Below are 21,350 nucleotides of genomic sequence, written 5' to 3'. Positions count from 1 at the left end.
AAATAGCTGCTGTTCACCTTTATCAATTTTTGTTAATGTTTTTCATAGGTATAAGGTTGCAATATATTTGGCCAACGGAAATGGACAAACAGCAAATCAAAGCAAAAGTAGAAAGCAAAGCAGTGAAACCTGTAGGGGACAGTTGATGGAAATTGAATAGACAAGTATAGATACCGGCAAAGAGAAAAAAGTCTGACGCTTAGACCAGGAGAGAGAACAATTTTTAAAAGGGGAAAGGAAGTTTGTCAGCCCTGCTCAGTGTTCCTGCACATATGTGAGGAGTAGGTTCCTAGGGGGAACCTTTTTTTTAAATGAGTTCCAGTTTTGCCAAGTTCTGTATTATACCAGGCAACAAAATATCACCAGGCAACTTTAGTTCTGTATTAAGTACTTATTATTTGGCAATAAAAACATATTTCTATCTATGTACATATCAAAAGAATTCAACAGCAACTAAGATAGTCCCCTCCTAAAGTCTTTTCCTGCTGTTCTGCCATTTGAGATTCACGTTCAATTACTTGTTCAGCGTGGGTGGACATTTCTAAGCTATGGTTTCATAATCACACAACAGCGCCTTTTTACAGCAGCCTCCAATACATTTTCTGTATTATGGTGCATTCAAGATCCGCCCCCCTGCCTTGCACAATCTAAGCGTATATCTGCACCTGTCTTCACACATAAGAGTGTTGGTATCTTTGTGTCTGCCCAGAATGCTTAAAAAATCGTGCTGATTCAGCATAATTAAGTATGCAATAGCTGGTTTCCCACGGGAGATTAGATAAACGTTAAAAAAACCCGACAATTGAAACAAAAAAAGAACCTGAACTAAGGTCATATTCTTAAACCCATTTCTGAGCAAAAGAAAAGCAGATCTGGCAGTAATTCAATCAAGAAGTCCAACCAAGACCTTTCACTTTCTGATAAAATCTACCTAAACAGGCACACCACGAAAAGCAAGCTATTTTTAATGACAGTAAACGAAAAGAGCATAAACCCTATAGCCCGCTCTCCAGCATACGAAATAACGTGTTCTGAAGGAGAAAGCGACTACCGCAGTTGTTGACATAAAACTTATCAAAGACGCTACCTCCCACACCAGAAAAATCCCGACCGGAGCTGACAAAAAGACGCAGACCCCCGGTTTGTAGGAGCCGGTTTCCAGCGCCTTGGCTGGAGAAAACCAGGCGTTTCGGGCTCCCTCCCTTCAAGCTGTGGTAACACAGCGACAGGGGAAGAAAACGGCCCGGGCCGAAAGGGCGGCAGGCTGCGCCGGGCACTTCCCCGCTCCGCTCGGGCAGCCGCCGCTCGGGACAGCTGCCGCCCTTCGCAGGGCCGAGGCCGCCGGCCGCCCAGGGGCGGGAGGCTCCCGCGGGGCCGGCGCTACGCCCCGCCCGGCGGCACGCCATCGCCGCCCGCAGCGCAGGCGCGGCAGGCCCGGGACAGGGGCGCGCAGGGGCCCGAGCGGGCGGAGAGAGACGCTGAAGGGAAGCGGGTGCCCGAAGGCGGGCGGGCGGCGGCGGCGGCGCAGCCCCTCAGGCTTGGGCGGGAAAGAGCGGGTCCCACCCACAGCGCAGCCCTCTGCTCCGCCCCCGCCGCGCCGACCCGGAGCGGGAAGCAGCGGCTGGCGTCCCTTGACCCCAGCATGGCACGGAAGAGCTCACGGGGAAGTGATGGAGGTGAGACGGAGCCGGGCGGCGGGAGCGGGGGGAATGCTGCGCGGCCGGACCGGGCGAAGGGAGCCGGCTGGGAGCGGGAGGGGCCGTTGGGGCGGGGTCCGCGCGCTGCTCGGTGAAGCTTTTGGCGCCGCGCCGCCAGCTTCCCCTCAGCCTCCTCCGCGGCGGGGAGCCCCTTCGGCGGGGGCGGGCGCCTCGGCTGTGCGTGGCGCCGCTCCCTCACAACAGAGCGGGCCCTTCCCGCCTCTCGGCTAGCGGCGGGCCCCGGGAGCTGTCCGCGGCTCCGCCCCGGGCGGCGGCTGGGCGGTGAGACGCGACGGGGGGGAACCGCGAACTCGCCTCTCGGCGCGGCGGCGGCGGCGCAGGGACGGCAGCTGGAGCCAGCGCTGGCGGTGTGTGGTGGTGGGGCAAAAGCAGTTCCTGAAGTAAGTTACCGCCCCCCTGTTGGTGCTGATGCTGTTGGAAGACGTAGCTTTGTTGAAGGGAGGGTTTTCCCTCTTGTTTTTCTCTGTCTGCCCAGCACAGACCTTCTCAGGTGAAGGGGCAGTAGAGGTTTTCCTGAGGTGTTTGTGGAGGAGCAGTTTTGACTGGCCTTTTGGCTCCTTTTGATTTATATTTTACCTGTTGCAGTGCAAGAGTGACACTGTCTGGAGAGTTTCTCTGATGCCTTTGATGCTTTTATATACTATCGAGAATGCACCACTGATTTTTTTTGTGTGCGTGTGTACATTTTGAGCCTTTTGGTTGCCTCCTTATGGATTTCTCTTGTTAAATGGGATTGTCTGAGGCTTTTCATTCTTTAGCTGCTGTATGTAGAGTAATTCGGTAAAACCAAAAAGAAGTATTGGCGTTAGAGACAGCTAAAGTAGCCAGTTAGAAATTTACTACAAACATTTCTGCACTATGTTTGTTACAATTTACATGATTTTTCAGTGGTAAGATGTTTATGCTAAAGCCTGTACAGATGTAATTTACTTTTTTAATCCAACAGTTTAAGATGTTTACAGTTGGAAGTATCTTAACTAGACTAGAATGTTCCAGGCTTTGCGTGGACATCTGAAAAATTCTTTGTGGATTTATAGCTGTAGTTCCTGTTTTGGTAAAGTGAGGATTGCATTTAGGCTGCCCAGATTTTGGCAACATAAGGCATCTACATAGCAGATTTCCTTTACTTTGCTAGCCTGTGGTTTGAGCTTGACTTCAGATGGTAAGCAAGCTCTATGTAGTTTGAGTTCAGATTTTTTTCTTTGTCCTGTACACTAGGGTTCTTATAAAACACTGAGATAAAGAGAATAGGTTTTTCTTTCTTGTCAGCTTTGTAACTAAGTGTCAGAGGAAGATCTTTCAGAGATGTTTTCCTGTCAGTTACCAAGTGATAGCCGGCTTCTACAAGTTTTACCTAATACGCCCCTCCTCCAGTGAGAAAATCTGGTCCGTTGAATCTCCTCAAACTGTAGAAAGGCGACGAGGAGATCCAGGCTGGAGTAATTCAGTATAGGTATTTTCACAATCCTGTCCTGTTTAAAGTTACTACACTCCTAACTCGGTTTAAACGTGCCTGAGTCTGTGTCTCAACCTGGGGGTGTAATCTGCAGAATTGTACTTGCAGGTGAGTGAACCCTCAGTAGCACACCACCATTTAAATTATTCCTTGGAATAAGGAAGTAACGAACCGTTGTAGTAGTTAACCTGCAACATACTGCAGTTGCCGCTGACTGGCGTCTCTGAGGCGGGACTGGGTGTTTGTATATTGAGGTGCTTCAGTTTTGCGGCAGTGGACGGGGATGAATGGGTGCGGTGCCCCCTGCTGACTGTCTGGCCGCCATGTCAAAGGGGTGGCCGCCTCTGCGGTTGCCTCACATCTGTAGCTTTATCTTTAGAATATATATATATATATATTTCTATATCTCAGGACCTTAAAAAAACCGGTAAGTTGACCTGGAGCACATGGAACAAGTTATTTTCCATAACGCATCATTCATGAAAGATAGTCTTGTGGGTTTTTCCTTCGCTTTCTTTTGGATCCCAGCTGTGTATAGGACACTGAACAGGGTGACTGAGATCAGCTGATCTATCAAGAAAGCTTTTCTCTGTTGCCTGATGAGAAGGTTTATAAAAGCAGCTGGGTTGGTTTTTGTTTTGTGGGTTTTTTAAATACTATTACATGAATTGACACACTATGGGAAGGAGAACGAGTCTGGTGTTTTGATTGGATGGTTTGTTGGGGTTTTGTTTTGGGTTTGTTTGTTTTTTTTTTTTTTTTAATTGAGATACTAAGATATTCCTTCTGACCATAACTGCTATTTTATAATGAGCAGTGCATAGTCAGAGGAAGAGCAAAGCAAGTTTAAAGAAAACAAACAACATCTTGCATCTGTCAAAGCTGATGGTATGTAGCCTCATATAGGAGCATATTTTCTACATATATGAGAACAGGAAAGGAGAAGGGAAGGAATGATTCCTGTAAAAACAGTTTATAAAGGATAAGAAATAAAAGTAGTTGATTTGAAACTGTAATTTTGTCATCTCACAATTACATAAATGGTAAGCCAAGAGCGGATCTAAGAATTGCCAAGTCCTGAGTTTTGAGACAGGATGTGATAATTTCACTGTGATGCTGGTGACAGCATTTGTGCAAATTATTGTGGCCTTTCTGTTTTCCTTCTGTAATGCTAGTGATAATAGTATATTATACTATAATAGTGATAATAGTATATTCATTGAGTATATAATGATTAATTTATAAAATTATTTGAACATCTAACCTACTGTGAAATTTCCAGTTAATGTATTAATACAATTTCTAACTAGTTTATATAACAAGCAAAATGAAACATTGTCTTTCTGAGCAGGTTTGTGAAAGATGCTCAAAATAGATTCATTTCAATTTGGTTAATATTGAGGAATTTGTTTTCTGTTATTGTAGAAGTATACTTAATTTTGAGTGCTAGCATCCAAAATGGCAACAATATTTGATACATAGGGACTGTGAGGAAAAAAGAAGGAACAAAGTTATTCCAGAAGGTATGGTTAGCATTTATGTAGGAAAGACTGTCAAAACAACTTCCATAATAAAAAAGAAGGACATACTGTGGACTTAAAGAGTTTTATCCATTTTATTGACTGACGTGTTTGCAAAGTGGTACAGAAAAATTTACGTGCCTTAGGGCATGGAAAACATGCATTATTAACTCTATTTTAAAAGGCTCTTTAACTTCATTGTTGCCAGATGGGATGAGAAAAGATAAGTGTCCTGCACTGCAAATGGCCTCCTGTTCGACATTTGGTTTTTGCTAGTCTGGAGTCAGCTTTGGTGGATGAAGAAGGTTGATGCCTCTAAGGTTTGTACTAGAAAGCTGATTTTATGCTTGCAATCCATAATGTAGAAGTACTGTGTGAAATGCGGAAGCCCTTTGTGTTTGGGCACTCCATGTTGCTGCAGTCATATTTTAATTAAAAATTGTAGGATTCAGTACTGGTTTGCAGGTCTTCGAGCAATAAGGATTACTTTTCCAGCCTGGATAATTAGTTTGTGTGGTTTAGGTCTTGTATGTTTTTTATTAGCATACATCTTTCATCTTTATTGTAAAGGCAACTTAGGAAATTTGACAATGTTATTGGTTAATAACCTAACAGAGTCTAAGCTGTATTCATAAGTATAGTATTTGACTTCTTTAATTAGATCAGGAATTAGCCCCTTCTATCAAAGCTAATATGCATTCTCAAATATAATATTAGGGTAATGTAGTAAAGCAGAAATTTATTTTTACAATGCAGCTTCATTTAAGTGAAGTTTTGGTCTATAGCTGAAACAATATAGTGCTTCTGAACAGCTTGGAGCTTGGACTGAAGGATGAACTTGAGCATGGGCTTTACTGTGGGTTTTTCTTATTTTTTATTCTCAGGTAATTTATTTTTTTACTTGCAGATGTTTGACAGAATCAAACCATCTGATGAAGCTTCTGCTTCTTCAGCACAAGGTGAGAAATTTAAAGCAGATATTTTTGTTGCAGTTATTATTTTTTTTAATGTAATAATTAACAGTAGAAGCATTGGTTCACCTTGTAGTGAACTACTACTACTTGCATACTTTGATTTCCTAAATTTCATTATGGAACTTAGATAGAAGAAGTGACTTCTGAATCATCCACAGAGTTTCCATGTAGGTGTAATTTTCTTGTGCTGTAATAAGCTGTTTAAGACATGCTACATTTCACCTCAGTGACCATGGATGTAGCAATATAAATGTAGATTGCCTAGTCTTGATCCCAGACAAATCAGTAGAAAAATTCCCACTCACCTCAACCATGAAAGAGTAAAGCTTATTTTATGAAGCTTTCAGAGGAATTTTGAGGACAAAAGGATCTCTCTCTACATGCTTTCTTGGAATTTACTAAACTTATTATCTTCCTTTAAAATAGTAGTTTTGACAAATGCAATGTAAGAGAAGTAACTAATTGCAGGCAGAACTCTATTCCATCTCTTTGATATTCTGATTTTTGGTTTGGTTTCCCTCCCACAGGAATTGAAAGACATGGTGCTGAAGGCTCTCTACAACAGGATAGCAATAGCAGGTAAGTTAGGTGATGACTTAACTGGCATCTAGCTTACTGCTTACACAAAGTAAACCAGGAAGAATCTGTTTTTCAATGTTACCTATTATCTTGTGTAATGGATGATAATGATGCAATATAGATCAAGTGTATGATGGAGGTCCTTTTTATCTTGTACCCACATACTATTAAAAACTGTGGGGAAGGTGCATTGTAATGCCCAAAACTAATGTGTGGGTGTCAAGATTTCTTTGTCTTTGGTCGGGGTTTTTTTAAATTATTTTTTTTAAATTTTATTTCAAAATACTAAAAAACAGAAGACTGAAAAGATGACTGCCTTTTTCTGGAGACACAGGTCTCTTCAGATTTCAGCCAGCTGATATTAGCGTTTGTGTTAGCTGTGCCTTTAACCTGTTATCCTTTGTTCTGCATTTAAGAAAAATGTTCTTTAGTGAAATTCGCTTGGGAATACATTAAAATATGTGGTCCTACTTGCCATTACAATTCTGAAATAGAAACGTTTATCTTGCAAGTTTGTTCCAGCTGTATAATAAGATAGATATTTAGAATTTCCATGTTAAGAACATGAATTAAACAGCCCAGCATGTCTTGGTAATATTACCTTCTTTCAGCTTACGCACGAGAGGGCAAGAACATCCTCAGCCTGGAGTATCTACTGTGCAAAATAGACAAGGATACTGCAACTGTTGCCATGTACACTACAGTAATCTGGAACAGGTGAGAAGACTTCTGCATAATTCAGTAACAGGTAGCAAGGAGTACCAAAAGGCTTTATCAGCTTATAAAATATCAGTCTCTACACTGAACACCCAATACTGAATGAAAAATAAATCAATTTGTGAATTGCACAGTGTATGCACCTGAGAAGAAGATACCCTTCTTATCTCTTACCCATAAAAAGATGCTGGTGGAGTGGCATGGCTACTGCTGTCTGCTTTTCTGAAGTGGCACACTGCTGTGCATTGCATCCATTAGGTTTATATCTGTGGCTGTATATATTGTAAAGTATTAGGGTTAATATGTTAGATATCAAGACTGAAGACATTTGATCAACTATTTTCTCTTCTGTTCTTTAACTCACTCAGTCTCCTGTCTTTTTAAGACTTTTTTAATAAGAAAGATATTTTAACCTTCTATGCTTATGAAAATTCTCCTTAATTTGAGCCAATTATACGGTGTTTACTCATATGAAGTTCAAGAATATTTTAATAGTAATTTATAATACATTTGGAGTGCTTGTACTAGTTACAAGAGACTTGTGCACAGCTGTCAGAGCTGCTAATTTAGGTTCTAACTCAGAAAGGCATTTCAATACATTTTAGTATTATTTGAGACTCCCTAAGCATGCTTAAAAAGCTTATTGAATCTAGGCCTTGAAAGCAGAAAAGGCTGAAGATTTTTCTTTTTATTTAAATATTTTCATAGCAACAGTGTAATGTTTAACCTGGGAAGTAATTTTTAGGAACAGACCAGTGCATTAACAGTAGTATTAAACTTGTCATCTGTTTTATCTTTCACCAGCATGTTTTCAGCTCCCAGCACAGACATTTTACCACTTACTGTAGGAACCGTATGGGTACCAGTAGCTTGATGGAGCGTTTCCTGCAAGATGTTTTACAGCATCATCCCCACAGATACCATGACAACAGGTATAATACAGCTGGCTTTTGTTTTTAAATATGTATTGGTAGAATGCATGTATTACGAGTTCTTATTTCTGTTCCACTGCTGAGCAGTAAATTTTGCCCATTTGAAGTGAAACTTTCACATTGAAGACAATGTAGAAAGGAGTGTATTTATATAAACATTGTCCAAGTATATTGCTTTTGTGTTGTCTCTGCACTTTAAAACTTTGTTTCATTACTTAAGGATTTGATACAACACTACTGATAGCAATTAAATGTGAAGACCTGAAAAAAGAAGGAATATATGTGTCAGTTGGTATAGTAGCAGACTGTACAGTCTGACATGCTTTTACAAATTCTTACAATTTGGGCTTTATAGATATTTTCTTATAATTTTGGGCTTTATATTTAGCAGTATATTTTATGGTATGTTTTGAAAGAGTTTGTAATTTTTGTTGTTGTTTGTGGATAATGTCAGGTGAATATTTATATGTTTATTTTTTCATTATCCTTGCAGTTCACACATTCAGTTAATACTTACATGAATTACATTAACTGGCCAATTTATTAATGCTCAGATTTTGAAAAATGTTTTCTTTATTTATCATGTACATGTTTAAGAGTGATAAGAGGGATAAGATAAGTTTTTCTCTGTAGATGAAGGGAAATCAATTAAATCTCATTCCTTGTTTGTTATGTTCTGCAAGGCAGACAAAAATCCCAGTCTGAACCCAGTACAGTGTATCCTGATACACAACTGCTATAGATCTGACAAACAAGTGGAAGGGTATTTTGTCTGAAGGCAGTCATAATGATGTTTTCAGGGATGTGACAGAACAAGCTAATAGGCATGTCTATGACAAATTAGCCCAGGACATATACGCATCACTACAAATAAATAAATAAATTAATTAATTAATCGTTCCATCTTAAATATAAGAATTTAATCCTTCTAGATAAGAACATCCACCATTTTTTTGCCATGGAGAAAATACAGGATTCACTTTAAGGCAACACTCAAACGAAAAGAAGCCCTCTCTTGAGGTGTCGCTAATACAAGGTTATTCCTTTGGTCAACGAAACCTGCTAACTAGGAAAAACAAGCTACTCATGTTCCTCTAAGTTGTTGGAAGAAGGAATGGAATGAGAAAAAGAATGTAGAAAATCTAGATGAAGTTGGAGGGAGAAGGGGGAGGAGTAATCCCAAATCTAAACAGAGTTTGAAGGAAGAAAAGCAAAGATGGAAAAGAAAGTGTGAATAGATTTATGTTGCGATACTGCTCTGAAAAATGACAGAAAAAAAAGTCATGTTCTTAACTGACATCTGAGGTAAGAATTGGATTCTCTTCTTTCTTATGTAAAACACTTGGATTGATACACAGTTTCACTCAGTTCTTAAATGCCTGTTTTTACTATTTAGCTGACTTCACACAGGGGATCTTAAGAGTGTTATTTAAAAGGATGATAGAAATTATTTGTGAGACTTGATTTGTTTTGCAGAACCAGTATACCTAGTAGTGATGTGGAAAAAGGAAAAAATTCATCAGAGCTTTGCCTTATACTGAATTTCAAAGGATATTGGTGTTCTGCCCCTCCCCCCAGTAAAAAAAACCAAAACACAAACCAAAAAATCATTCCTTCCTCGAAACTCTTAGTGTAGAAGTTTTTTATGTAAAGAAATAACATTGAGCATTTAAGAGAGTAAATCTTCATTCTGCTTTTGAGGTTAATTTGTAGCAAAACTGTCAGAAGTCCCTAACTGTACAGAACTGTGGTTCTATTCCCTTCACCCCAGAGACATAGGCTTATAATTAATTTACAAAAATTGTATATAGGTTAAGTGAACTAGAAGCCTAGGAATTTGCTATAGTTTATCCATACCAAAATCCATTTAGTCCTATATTCAGCCTTCCAGCAGTATCCAGATGCCAGGTTTTTCACACAGAGGTGGAAGAACTCTGAAGTGAGAAAGTTAAAAGATTACTTCTACTGCCTTTGGCCTTCTCTTTAGGTCTAATTCTGATCTGTAAGATTTTGAAGTTTGAACAAAGGTGCTTTATCTCAGAGCTTAGGTGGACCAAGAATGCATGCAGCAGTAAGGCACAGCAGTTCAGCTGACAGGCATTGTTTGATCATCTGATGTATTTGATTACATGCATTCATATGATAATAGAAATTATCCTCTTTTTTTATGTTTCATTATATGAGGTTTCTCCTTTTGCTAAGTCAATCCTATAACCCTTATCTGTACTCTGATGAATTCTATCCCTTTTCTTGGATAACTAGAATTCCACTGTATTCCAAAAGATGATATGCTTTTGAGGAAAATGTTATATTTTTGGAGTACACAAGGAATATTGCAGGTTGTTTCATAAAATTTTATTTATTTTCTTTTAAAATAATGCATGTTGAGCAGGGAGGAGTATTTGCTGGGTTTTTTTTCCTCCCCCAATTATTAGTTAGCTTTTTAGTAGACTCCCAGGGACCTTAATGAAAGTCTTTTGCATATCGAAGTAGTAAATCTTTTCTTTATCTGCTCCTTTATCACTGCCTAACACATGGTCCAGAAATTAGTGAGATGCAACTTTTCCTTTTGAGAAACCTTGATGGTGACTAGATCTTACAGTCTTCCAGCTATTTTATTCTATTTTAGTTGTTGTTACTTGAGCTAACTTGCCAGCTACAGCTCTAAGAGCTTTTAGTTGCTATGAAACTTCTGCGTTGCCACCTATAACTTCATTATGTTTTTAAACGTTAGCAATGTATTTACCACTTTACAGTCTTCTGTAACTGTAACTATTTATAATAGAAAAGTTTTGTTGTAGCATTTTTTTCTTCAAACATTCAGCCTGTGATTGTATTCCGTATATATTGCCAGGAATAAAACTAAGCTCTGTGGCAGGTATCAGTTAAACTTCCTTTACAGTAAGGAGGCAAAATATAATTTAGCATCTCAATTATGTCATTTCTTGTTTTATTGTTTCCTTTGACCAAGATAGCCGTGTCTTCTGCAAGATACCTGCTTCTGGTGTGCATGAGCCATGACAGCTACTACTTTAGTTTCCTAACTTTCACTTAAATTGCATATTATTACAATATGTAAGGGTATATGCATTCACACATACTTCACTCCTACACACACACACAGTCTCCCCACACACTGTTTTTACAGATACGGGAACATGTGCATGTCTTGTACATGCTTTTGAACACTGTGTAAAAATTATAATAAGTTAGATAGGCACGGTGGCCTTTATATTCTAGCCTCTGGAAAGTAAACAAAGGTAAAATTTTGCAACATGAATATTTCAGCATTTAGCATTTGGACTCATGAAAAACCCGGACTTGACTTTACCTGTGGAACCACAGGTAGTGAGTCTGTAATAACAAACATCTTTTTTTGGGTGTGTGTTAATACAACTTGCACCATTAGTTCAGATCAAGTATTGGCAGTCAATATTTGATGTGTACATCACTTTAGTGAATGAAGGATAATATGGTAATAGCCAAAGTAAAATGTAAGTTGCTTCATTATGAAGAGCATGCAGTGCTTTATCACTTTTTAGGTAGCCAGTGTGATTTCTGTTACTTGTTGCAGTGATTGGAGGAGACATTGATCTACAGGATGTTCATATGACTGCCCTTGTGTTTACCTAGAAGGCTTTTTTTTGTTTGATGGACAGTGCTTCAGTCCTTGCACTGTGAAATACCTTGTAGGTCTTGGTCTTCTGATAACTTTCATTTCCATGCTATTTTGCATAAAAAAATTTGGTTTATTTATGACTGTTAGTGACTCTCGTTCTTCTCACATGACCTCAGTAAATAGGGTTTTCGGCACTCATGATACTTAGTACTCTGTGAGGCAGTCTGGGAGCTGTTAGTAATTATATTTGAGAGGCCACAGATAATGTGTGATGTTTTAGAAGGACTGAGAAAAAACAAATGTAGCGATTGTCAGTTATCAGTAGGGGCAGAGAGAGGATCTGCTTATAGACTTCTTTGCTTGAATTACAGTGTTTCCCTGAGAACTGAATAACCAAACTGTTCATAAGAATCTAGAAGACAATGAAGTGATGAGGAATGTTTACTGCTGATTTAGTTAAGAAAAATCACATCAGGCCATCCTAATTTCCTTCTTTGAGAGGGTAACAGACCTTGTCAATACAGGAGAATCATCTGTCTTGGTACCATCTGTCATGTTGCATCTATCATACCACCTCTCAAAAGCCCAGCTTTTGGCATGTTCTTGTATAAGGTTTATAAGCAAGCTAAGGAAAATGCGGGGATTAAATGGTGATGAAATGAATATGTGGCTGGCTGGGTAACTGTTTTCTTAATTGCTAGTGGCTCAGAGAGAGAGAGAGGGAAAACAAAATCTAATGGTGGATCATGAGCCCTATTACTGAGCCCTCTCCTGAGGTTTAAAGTAGATGCTTTCAAGTATGAGTTATTGGGGGGGTGGGAAGTATTGTTTGTTTGGTTTGGGGGTGATCCTTATGAGGTAAGCTTTTCTGGATTAAGTCTTGTTAACTCTGTAGAGTTCAAATGTCAGTTTTAATTATTATTTTTTTTTTTTAAACATTGGCCAAACCTGTCATTTTTTTCAAGTATAAAACAGTTCTTCCAAGCTGAGAATTCTTCTTTTATCTGTCATGTCTCAGTAAAAGGCTAAGACATAGCTATATTCAGATAAGTTCTCTTGTAATTGTTTTTTCAGTGTGAAGTAGCTAGTTAGAAATACTTACTACATGTTTGCTTGATATCAGCTGGCTTTACTAATAACTAATGTCTGAGTACTTCAAGGACTTCTGCACATGTTGATTGATTTTTAACTTTCAATAAATGTGGAAGCTGAATGTTTATAACCAAGGAAATTACAATAACATTTATTCACATACTTCTGTTAGCAGGTGAATGCACCGTAAGAGGTGCATGACTGTCTACCGTGTTGTATTAAAGGAAGCATCCATTTGGGTCTCGCAAGGTCTGGTTATAACTTTCAAATGAAACATAATATTCTCTCTTCAGTTATATTTACTTTTTTAAAAATTATTTTCATTGGATTTGCTCAGCTGTTACACATTGAAGCCTTGTTGATTCCTGTGTTGTGTAAGAGAAATTAGTCCATATCTGTCTGTTCTGTTAATTCTGCAAGACATAAACACTTGTATTTCAGGCAGTCCTAAAGACAGAACTGCCAGTTACAGAATATATAAAAATCTGCTGCTGTCACAGTGAGGCTGAACAATCATAACTTGGCTTCTTATAGAAGTGAGCCAGAAGCTGTGGTATGTCTGTGAGAAACAGTAAGTACAGAATTCCTTGGCAACATGTGCAGAGTTCCTATCGGGCAGCCATGTTTTGTAGGGAAAGGGGCATTTATACTCAATAGTATTTTTACACTGTGCCATATTTTAATGTTCCATTTCTCTACAAAAGCTCAGTATTAATTAGTGATAGTTTTACCAGTGAAATAACCTCTTTATAAGCTCACAGCTTCAAACAAAGGAAATACCTTTACTTTTTCTTGCTTTGCTCTATAAAAGGATTGTAATGTGTGTTTGGCTATTCTTAATGGGTGGTTGCATGAAGAGGGTAACTGACTAATGCCCAAATTGTTATCTTTAGCTTTGTGGAACGTTCTCCCATCCCCCTCTGCTCTTTTTAAAAATGGAGTATCTCTGCTAAAGTAGCAGAACTAGTAACTTGAGTTTGTCCATTAGGTGTGATGCACTCTAGGTAATTACTCTTTTTTTTTTTAAAGAGACACTATTGATGTAAATATGCTTGAGATTTTTCAAGTATCTATATAAGGTGGTTTTTTTCCCTCCGCTTTAGACCAAGCTATGATGATATGCCACTCCCTGTCACTCCAGAGGCTGCTAGGATTGCTTGCCTGTCCCCAGAAGAGATGGAGAAAAAGAGGAACAGAGACAGACAGGAGATTTCCAGCCAAGACCAGGAGTCCGTTGGTGAAATACGCTCTTCTGCTCCGTGCCTGTCTGATGAGGGCACAAAGAAAACTTTGGTAACACAAGCATTTATTCAAAAACAAGAAAGAAGGCAGGAACATGTTGTAAGAATATCCCAGCAGTCTACAGGCATTTGTAGCAATGAGAAATGCAATACCCCGAAAGATGCACAGATTGCAAATCATAGCCATGAAGGCCAGTTTATAGCTGTGAGCCCTGTACCTCAGCGTTTTTCTGTCAGTGCTTTAATCCATAGTTCTTCTGTTAATCCTAAACCGGGAAAAAACATTAGGAATTTGGCAGCATCAAATCTGATTCCGCATAGTGGATGTGATAAAACGGGAGTGGAGGTATGCAATAGTGATGTGTTATTGAACCCATGCTTGAATCCTGCTCCAGCACTGGTTCACCCAAAATGCCCTTCAGTTTCTTATCAGAAACCTATGTGCAGCCACAGCAATTCTTTATGTATTACCTCAGGTCAATCTCTCTCAAAACGAGGTGGTTTACGAACTCAGGATGAAACTTTAGTGTCTGATTTCCATCTCAGGGATACTGTGGGTATCAGCAGCTCCCTAGATCTTGGGACATCCCCACAACTTGCAAGATGCAAAAATGTGAAGACAAACAGAGATGATGAAAGTTCAGTGGATGAAACTATTGAAGATGTTATTTTGAAATACTGCCATGGAACTACGTCTGAAGAAACTGATTTCAAAGAAGAGAATAATCCCTGTTTAACTTTTTCATCACTTCTGGACCATACTAATTTAGAGGGTTCTGAAATGAGTTTTGACTGTGATGTACCTATTCAGGCAGGAACAGACTTACCCAAGGCAGCTATAAAAGGTATAGAAGTCCTAAAAGAGGTCCAAGTAAGTTTGCAAGATAAAAACTATGGAACACAGCTCTCTTCTGTTTTAAAAAGTGAGTCAGTAGAGAAAACAAAAGCAGTGAAACAGGATGTTGTAGCTCATACTGAAGAACCGGTTCTTCCAGCTCTGCCTCATGTGCCTCCTTCTTTTGTGGGAAAGACTTGGTCTCAAATAATGTATGAAGATGATATAAAAATTGAAAGACTTGTGCGTGATTTCAGGGAAGGTCGTTTTCGCTGCTACTTTGACAGTGAATCCACAGCCAACTGTACAGGAAAGAGAATGAAGAAAAAAAAGCAGAAGGATGAAAAAAAGAACAATATCGTTGAGGGTAATGGAACAGAAAGTGCATCAGTTAAAGCATTGCCAGAATTTAATGATGCCTTAAGTGGTGGCTCTGATTTTGGTAACCTATCTTTAGCCTCAGATACACTATGCAACCCACAAATTCTTAAAATGCCTAGGAAAAGGACATGGCGCCTGGCTTCAAGATGCCAGGTGGTTAAAGTCAGCCATGGCACCCAAACAAGTCTATTGAACTACCCTGTAGCAAAAAGAAAAATGTCTAGAAGGGAATCTGATCCAGCTGATCAGAAACCAAGCATTGTGTGGCCGGAGAATGAAAAAACTCCAAACATGAAAACTAGACTATGTGCCCTTAAACTTCCTGAGTCCTATAGGAAGATTATGAGTCCTGTACAGCCCAAGACAGTGGTGTATGTACTTTCGTGCCCAGAGATAAAACAGTGTAAAGGTAAACCTATAGATATTCCCAAAATGAGGAAAAATTGTAACTCCACAGATAGCAAGGACTCTGTAAGGTATAAATACAAACAGTGTTCTTTTAAGTATTATGACCCACTAACAAATCGAATTTTGAAAATGCCTCCAAAGAGTACAGTTGGAGAAAAAGCCAAAAAGCCCTCCCATGTTCGACAGCTTTTCAGAAGTCTCAGCTTTGATGCAAACATGAGGAAACTAGCTGATGCACAGAGAGAAAGCACGCCATCAAAGTCAATGAATTGGTCAGACTTCTATAGTTCATCTTCAGCATCTTTCCTGCCAGATCCAGGTAAAGGGAATGATTCAGCCTCAAGCCAAAAGGCAGATGGATCTTCTGTTTCCACAGAAAGAACAGATTGTTGGGTATCTGGTCACTCTGATAACTCAAAACACCTGATCATTTCACCTTTGAGCTCTCACCAGTCTGTGGTAGAAGGAGATGTTAGATTAACTCCATTTAACAGTAGAGTTACCAAAACTCCTCTGACCTCTGTCAGGAGTGAGCGGTTAGAGAGAGAGAATCCAAAGGCAATATGGAAGAGAAAAGAAAGCACTAATAAAGAACCAGTTTTTTCCAGAAAGGCTGTAGGACCTATGTCTGTCAGATGTACTGTTGGGAGGAGAGGAAACAGAGTAACTGCAGGCAAACAGACTTCCAGAGCTAAAAAACAGCAAAAAGAAGGGATGAGAAGGAAACTTCGTCCTCGTGCCCAGAAGTCTTCTGCTTTCTCCATCCACAGGTGCCAGACAAGGAAAACTACAGTGGGAAAGCACCGTAAGAAAGAAAAGTCTGATGCTAAAAAATTAAAGGTGAGGAGGAAACCAAAAAGGACCTTTCTGAACTCAACAGTTGTCACAGGGATTCCTGAAAAGAGGCAGAAAGTCACATCGGAATCTTTTCCCAAGAAGCCAGAGTGAGCTTCTTCCAAAGTCAGGAACTTGGGAAGTAAGTGGAGATCGGGGTCACCCTAGCACTGTGAACCGACCCTCTTGAAGAATTTCTGCTGTACCCTTACTTTGAAACTGTCTTGTTCTACCAGGTGAGAGCTAGCTACCAAAAGAATTTTTTTTTTTTTTTAATAGCCAGCACCTGGGAAAGATTGAGGAAGAGGAAAGGGAACAAAAGGAGGTCATAGATGAAGCAGTTGAAGTGCTAGAATTGCAGAGTGTAAAGCCAGTCTAATGTGAAACAAATACAACTGTAAACTCAGCTCTTGTTCCTGGAATATGGGGACATAATGTATTGCACTGTTCTACTGTATAAAGCTGCAGAAGTTGTGCATTTGAGTTAAAAAGCACTTAGAATCCTATTTACTAGACTTCACCTGTACATTAGAAAAATGAGCTTGAATAGTATCATATTGTTTTTATGGTTTTATCAGTGCGTAATAGTGCACTAGAAGGTAAATTAGAAATTGTAGTAATTAATTGTGCCTATTCTCATTTTTTCGACATAATTCTAAAGTGCAAAAAATGACTCAGTTGTTATGCTAGAAATTAAATGAAGATACATTAATCTGGGCTGTGTATGTAGTTCATGTTTGTGTATATGCACACCTACTTCAACACGTAATATATACTTGCCTATGGAGTGGCATTAAAATTAATACAGTATGATACAATTCAGATCAATTCAGTGCTTTCTTGAAATGAAATATAATTGTACATGTTTTTATATTGACTTTTTTTCCTGAAACCATGTCCAAAGCAGTTATTTTGGACAAAAAGTCACTGTGGGCTCTCGTCAAGCAATAACGGACCATACTGGTAAGGAAATATGTGTCTCTAGGGCACTGTTCAAATGGTGGTGGCTAAAGTGAAATCTCAAATTCCAAAAGAAATATAGGCTTAGGGTTTGGGGTGGGTTTTGCTTGTTTGTTTGTTTTTCTTTTTAAATAGCTTATTGATCAAGTTTATAGGTGAATTTCACATTCCTTAGTGGGGGGCTGAAAAACTTATAATACAAACAAATGGCAGTGAGTTGTTCTAGAATTTCAACCTTAAATTGGGAGTTTCTGTGCTCTTAGATTTTTAATTGGGTGTACTATCGGTTACATTTTTACATACTATAGTTGAAACTTTCTTTTTAAACTTTCAGTAAAATATTTAAATAAACCTTAAATAGCATCCATCTAAATGTATTAGAGTTCAAATATCTGTTTCAACAGATATTTAAATATCTCTTTTAAAATATTTAGTTGAATTAAAATTATGTTCCATAGTGATTCATGTTTGGCCACTGATGCTCTAACTACTGTGATTTTATGGCAAAAAAGACCGTAGTGGTTTGGTTTAGTTTTTTCTTTTTCTTTTTTTTTTTTTTAATAGTTATGATGACAGCGTATTTAATGTGTTTAGGAGATATAAACCCCAGTCTTGCAGATGTTTCTATGTTTTAAAATCCAAGATTAATTGTTCATTTGTATTAAGTTAAGCATATAGTTAAACATCATCACAATCAGGGCTCTGGTTTGTAAATCCGCAATTTGGTATATTATATAATCTGTCTTACTTTAAAGGTCTTTGTAAATTCTATAGTGGTACAATGCATCTTTCAGAACACAAGAAAAACATAGAAAAGACAGGACCTGCTCTCTCTGCCATTGAGCATGATATCTGTGTGTTTTCCCCTGAAAAAAACAAAATAATTCTTGATTCATTTTCTGAAATGTCAAGGGTCACTGGTTTGGGTTGAGATAAAGGTGGACTTTGAAATGTTTTATTTTAATATACAGTATCTGAAGGAAATATAAAAGCTCTCATCATAAACCACTTGTTCAAAAAATATTTGGGGGATTTTCTTAAGTATGCATGTATTTCCCAGGATAAAGAAAAGATGTACATGTACTTAAGCCAGCTGGAAACTAAGTTCCTTTACAAGTAAAAAATGGTCTGACAGATTTTTGATTTTTTTTTTTTTTTTTTTTAATAAAAGTTGATTTCTGTGGATGTATTTTCCTATGGTTGTCAGTAGACACAGAACCTTATGACCATATTGCAAGTCACTGGAAAATGAAGGGTTATAATATGCGTTCTTATAGTCCTCTTAACTAATTGTGCCTGTATAATTTAGTATTTTGTCTAATATAAAAATGATTTTTTAAAGCAAAGTTTTAAAGGCATGGTTTTTATAGAAAGGGTAATTTTTAGATAAAGCAAAAGAAGATTTTTTAAATAAAGTGTGTTTTAAAGCAAAGCTTTAAATTAACTCTATAGAGAAGTCCCATTCTAACATATTTTTATGATACAAGAATGTTTTCCTATCTAACTTCTTCCATCTTATTTTTCACAGTATTGTACACATGAAGAGCATGAATTGTTTTGTGTGTGAATAAGGCTTAATGCACATTGTACTTTAAGATCACTAGTGCATATTTGTTTACAGCCAAAAATACTGTTCTCCATACTTGTTCATTGCAAGCTTGTGTTCCTCCAGCACACAACTTTTCCTGGAAACCTTGAGTAGTAAAAATATCTTGAGGACTATAGAATGACTAATATTTTTAGTCTGTAATGTCTTTTTTTTTTGTAAATAGTAGACCCCCTTGTCAGGGTTGGGTTTTTAAAAAGAAAAATGTATTCTATTTAAATAAAATTCTAAGTAACTATATATTTTCCTTAAAAACAAAACAAAACAACCAAAAAAGTATGAAATGTAACAATTTTTATAAAAAAATAAGACTTGGGTTACAAGTCTGGAAACATTTCTGTGGTTGACTGTCAAAATAAGATTTGCTGTAAGCTTGGATGTTATTCTGTGCCTCACTTCTGACTGTTTAGAAACTTCTGTGCATGCTCAATGACTAGTAGAAAAAAGGAGAGACTGTGATATGAGAAGTAAATGTAGAAACTGCTTTGGAAAGAGACTTGATGAAGATATGTGCAAAACGTAAAAAAAATGCAGAGATGCTCAATATCACGTGCGTGAAGGAGAAAAGAGAAGTTTTCTGGGGTCTTGAGGAATTAGTCAAACACTTCCCTATTAGATAAATGATACAGATTCTGCTACCATTTTTGAATAGCATGTTGTTTCATTAGCAGCGTGGCTGAAACTTTGAAACGTGATTGTGAAGTCTACACCAATGGAAAACTTCAGAGCTGAAATACTTTCTCACTGAAATTGATGGGAGGGTTGGGGGGATATTTGGGGTTTTTTTGTTTTTAACATTACTGGACAAAGATGGTTCAGTATGTTTGCATGTCTTAATCTAGAGAAGCAAGAAAAGATAACTGGATTAAAGAGGAATAAAGTAATGCTTTTTGAATCTAATTCGCAGCAGATAGGTACAGGTTATTTTATAGTAGTTGAGAAAAATATTACTGTTTCTTCTATGCATATGTGATTTCGACCTTCTGCAAGTTCATACTTACAGTTTTTATACAGTTCATAATTTTAAGTCTCTCCTCCCTCAAAGTACTCACTCAACCTTTTAAAACAATCTCATTCTAAGCAGCTTGATTGTTATTATTCACTTGTATTGTGAACCTTGAGTGTGACCCAGACTCATACTGTGCCAGGTGCTAACCAAACATAGAATAGAAAGTCCCCAAAACATTAGATGTTTGAAGCTTGCACCTAGCACTTCTTCAGTTCCTTTTCTCATACAATCTTTTGCTTTCTAGTTCTTTCTGACAAGTTTGCATCCATTTCTTTTAATTGTAGTATGAAAGTTCTCCTCTCAGACTTGGATAAAATGAGGTATTTAGTTGTATTTATAATGAGACTATGACTTAATCTGAAGGTGTGTTTAAGTTTCATGCTAAATTTCTGCCCAAATGAGAATATGTGGTTTTGTGGTTTTCGTGTTCTCGTAATTGGTAATGTATTTTGCAAAACTCTTGCTTGGTGCTGTAATTTTTTATCTGCTTCTCTGTCTCTACTGTCTGTGGTCATTTGACACAATGTGAGTTTGTAAGAATACAGTGGTATTACCAAACTTGTCCAGTGCTATTGCTGGATGTTCGTTCTTTGTATCTTCAGCTCATTTAATTTCAGATTTATTGTTTCCATGTTTTTCCTCGGTCATGCATTTGGAAGTTTTTTTTAATGTTGTGAAGAGCTAAATTACAGGACAAGATATTCTGTTTGGAAGTAAATCAGTGACAGGTAACAGAAACTGATGGTGTCCTGATCTGAAGTGCAGAGGACAAGGTGGCATATGTGCTCCTGTGCTTGGGAGTCTGCTTACTTCACTGAGTAGTGCAAAACGGGAGTGGGATGATGATACTTGATTTCTTTAGCTGTCTTCCTTTCTCTTTCCCCTAGAGTAACTCTGCCTGAGAATGGAGTAATCTGAATTCACACTTATTCTGGAAATAGAACAGTGTTTCAACTGTTGATGTTTTGGGGACAGATAAGAAAAGTAAAATGTATCTCACTTGCTAATGCAATTAAAATTTCAGAATTTTAGTCTTTAATGATATATCTGCTATGAATCACAGCATTGCTGATAATTTTTTTCAGAAAACTTTGTAGTAGCATAGGTCTGAGCATGCCCAGAAGCAAAGCTTTTGTTCCTTGTTTGCTTATGTTTTCCAGTTATGAGCTTATTCATTCCTTCAGCAGAAAAAAATCTTGTTTTAATAAAATAAAGACTGAATTTGCATTTTTGTAGTTTCTTTATTCTTGAAGTGGAATTTAACTTGAAACTATTTGCTATAATTTGTTGTGGAAAGAACACCATAGAATGCTATGGAATAAGCTACTATGAAGAAGGCAAGTCATCACTTAAACAGCTGTTCACAACTGTATGATATCTTGACCCAGTGAAGTCTTCTGTTGACTTCAGTGAAGCCAAGATTCATCCCATCCTGTGGCAACTGAAGCAATGACATCCTAGGATGGCAT

General features: G+C 38.0%; 1 protein-coding gene across 3 annotated transcripts; it reads left to right on the top strand.

Moving 5' to 3' along the window:
* The first annotated feature begins 1,640 nt into the window (after positions 1-1,640).
* On the top strand, positions 1,641-21,108 carry ZDBF2 (zinc finger DBF-type containing 2). Of its 3 annotated transcripts, none has more exons than XM_075028213.1 (7): positions 1,641-1,676; positions 4,903-5,014; positions 5,602-5,653; positions 6,196-6,247; positions 6,859-6,964; positions 7,769-7,896; positions 13,711-21,108. In XM_075028213.1, the coding sequence occupies exons 2-7, from the start codon at positions 4,991-4,993 to the stop codon at positions 16,418-16,420; spliced, it is 3,072 nt and encodes a 1,023-aa protein (XP_074884314.1). In that variant the 5' UTR covers positions 1,641-1,676; positions 4,903-4,990; the 3' UTR covers positions 16,421-21,108. The 3 variants fall into 3 exon arrangements, with proteins under 3 accessions (XP_074884314.1, XP_074884315.1, XP_074884316.1); XM_075028214.1 differs by lacking the exon at positions 1,641-1,676 and adding an exon at positions 2,682-3,282; XM_075028215.1 differs by lacking the exons at positions 1,641-1,676; positions 4,903-5,014; positions 5,602-5,653; positions 6,196-6,247 and adding an exon at positions 8,829-9,201 and having other exon boundaries at positions 6,856-6,964.
* The last annotated feature ends 242 nt before the right edge of the window (positions 21,109-21,350 follow it).

Source organism: Buteo buteo, chromosome 5, assembly GCF_964188355.1.
Source record: "Buteo buteo chromosome 5, bButBut1.hap1.1, whole genome shotgun sequence".
Lineage (NCBI taxonomy): Eukaryota > Metazoa > Chordata > Aves > Accipitriformes > Accipitridae > Buteo > Buteo buteo.
This window is presented reverse-complemented; position numbering and strand designations above follow the sequence as displayed.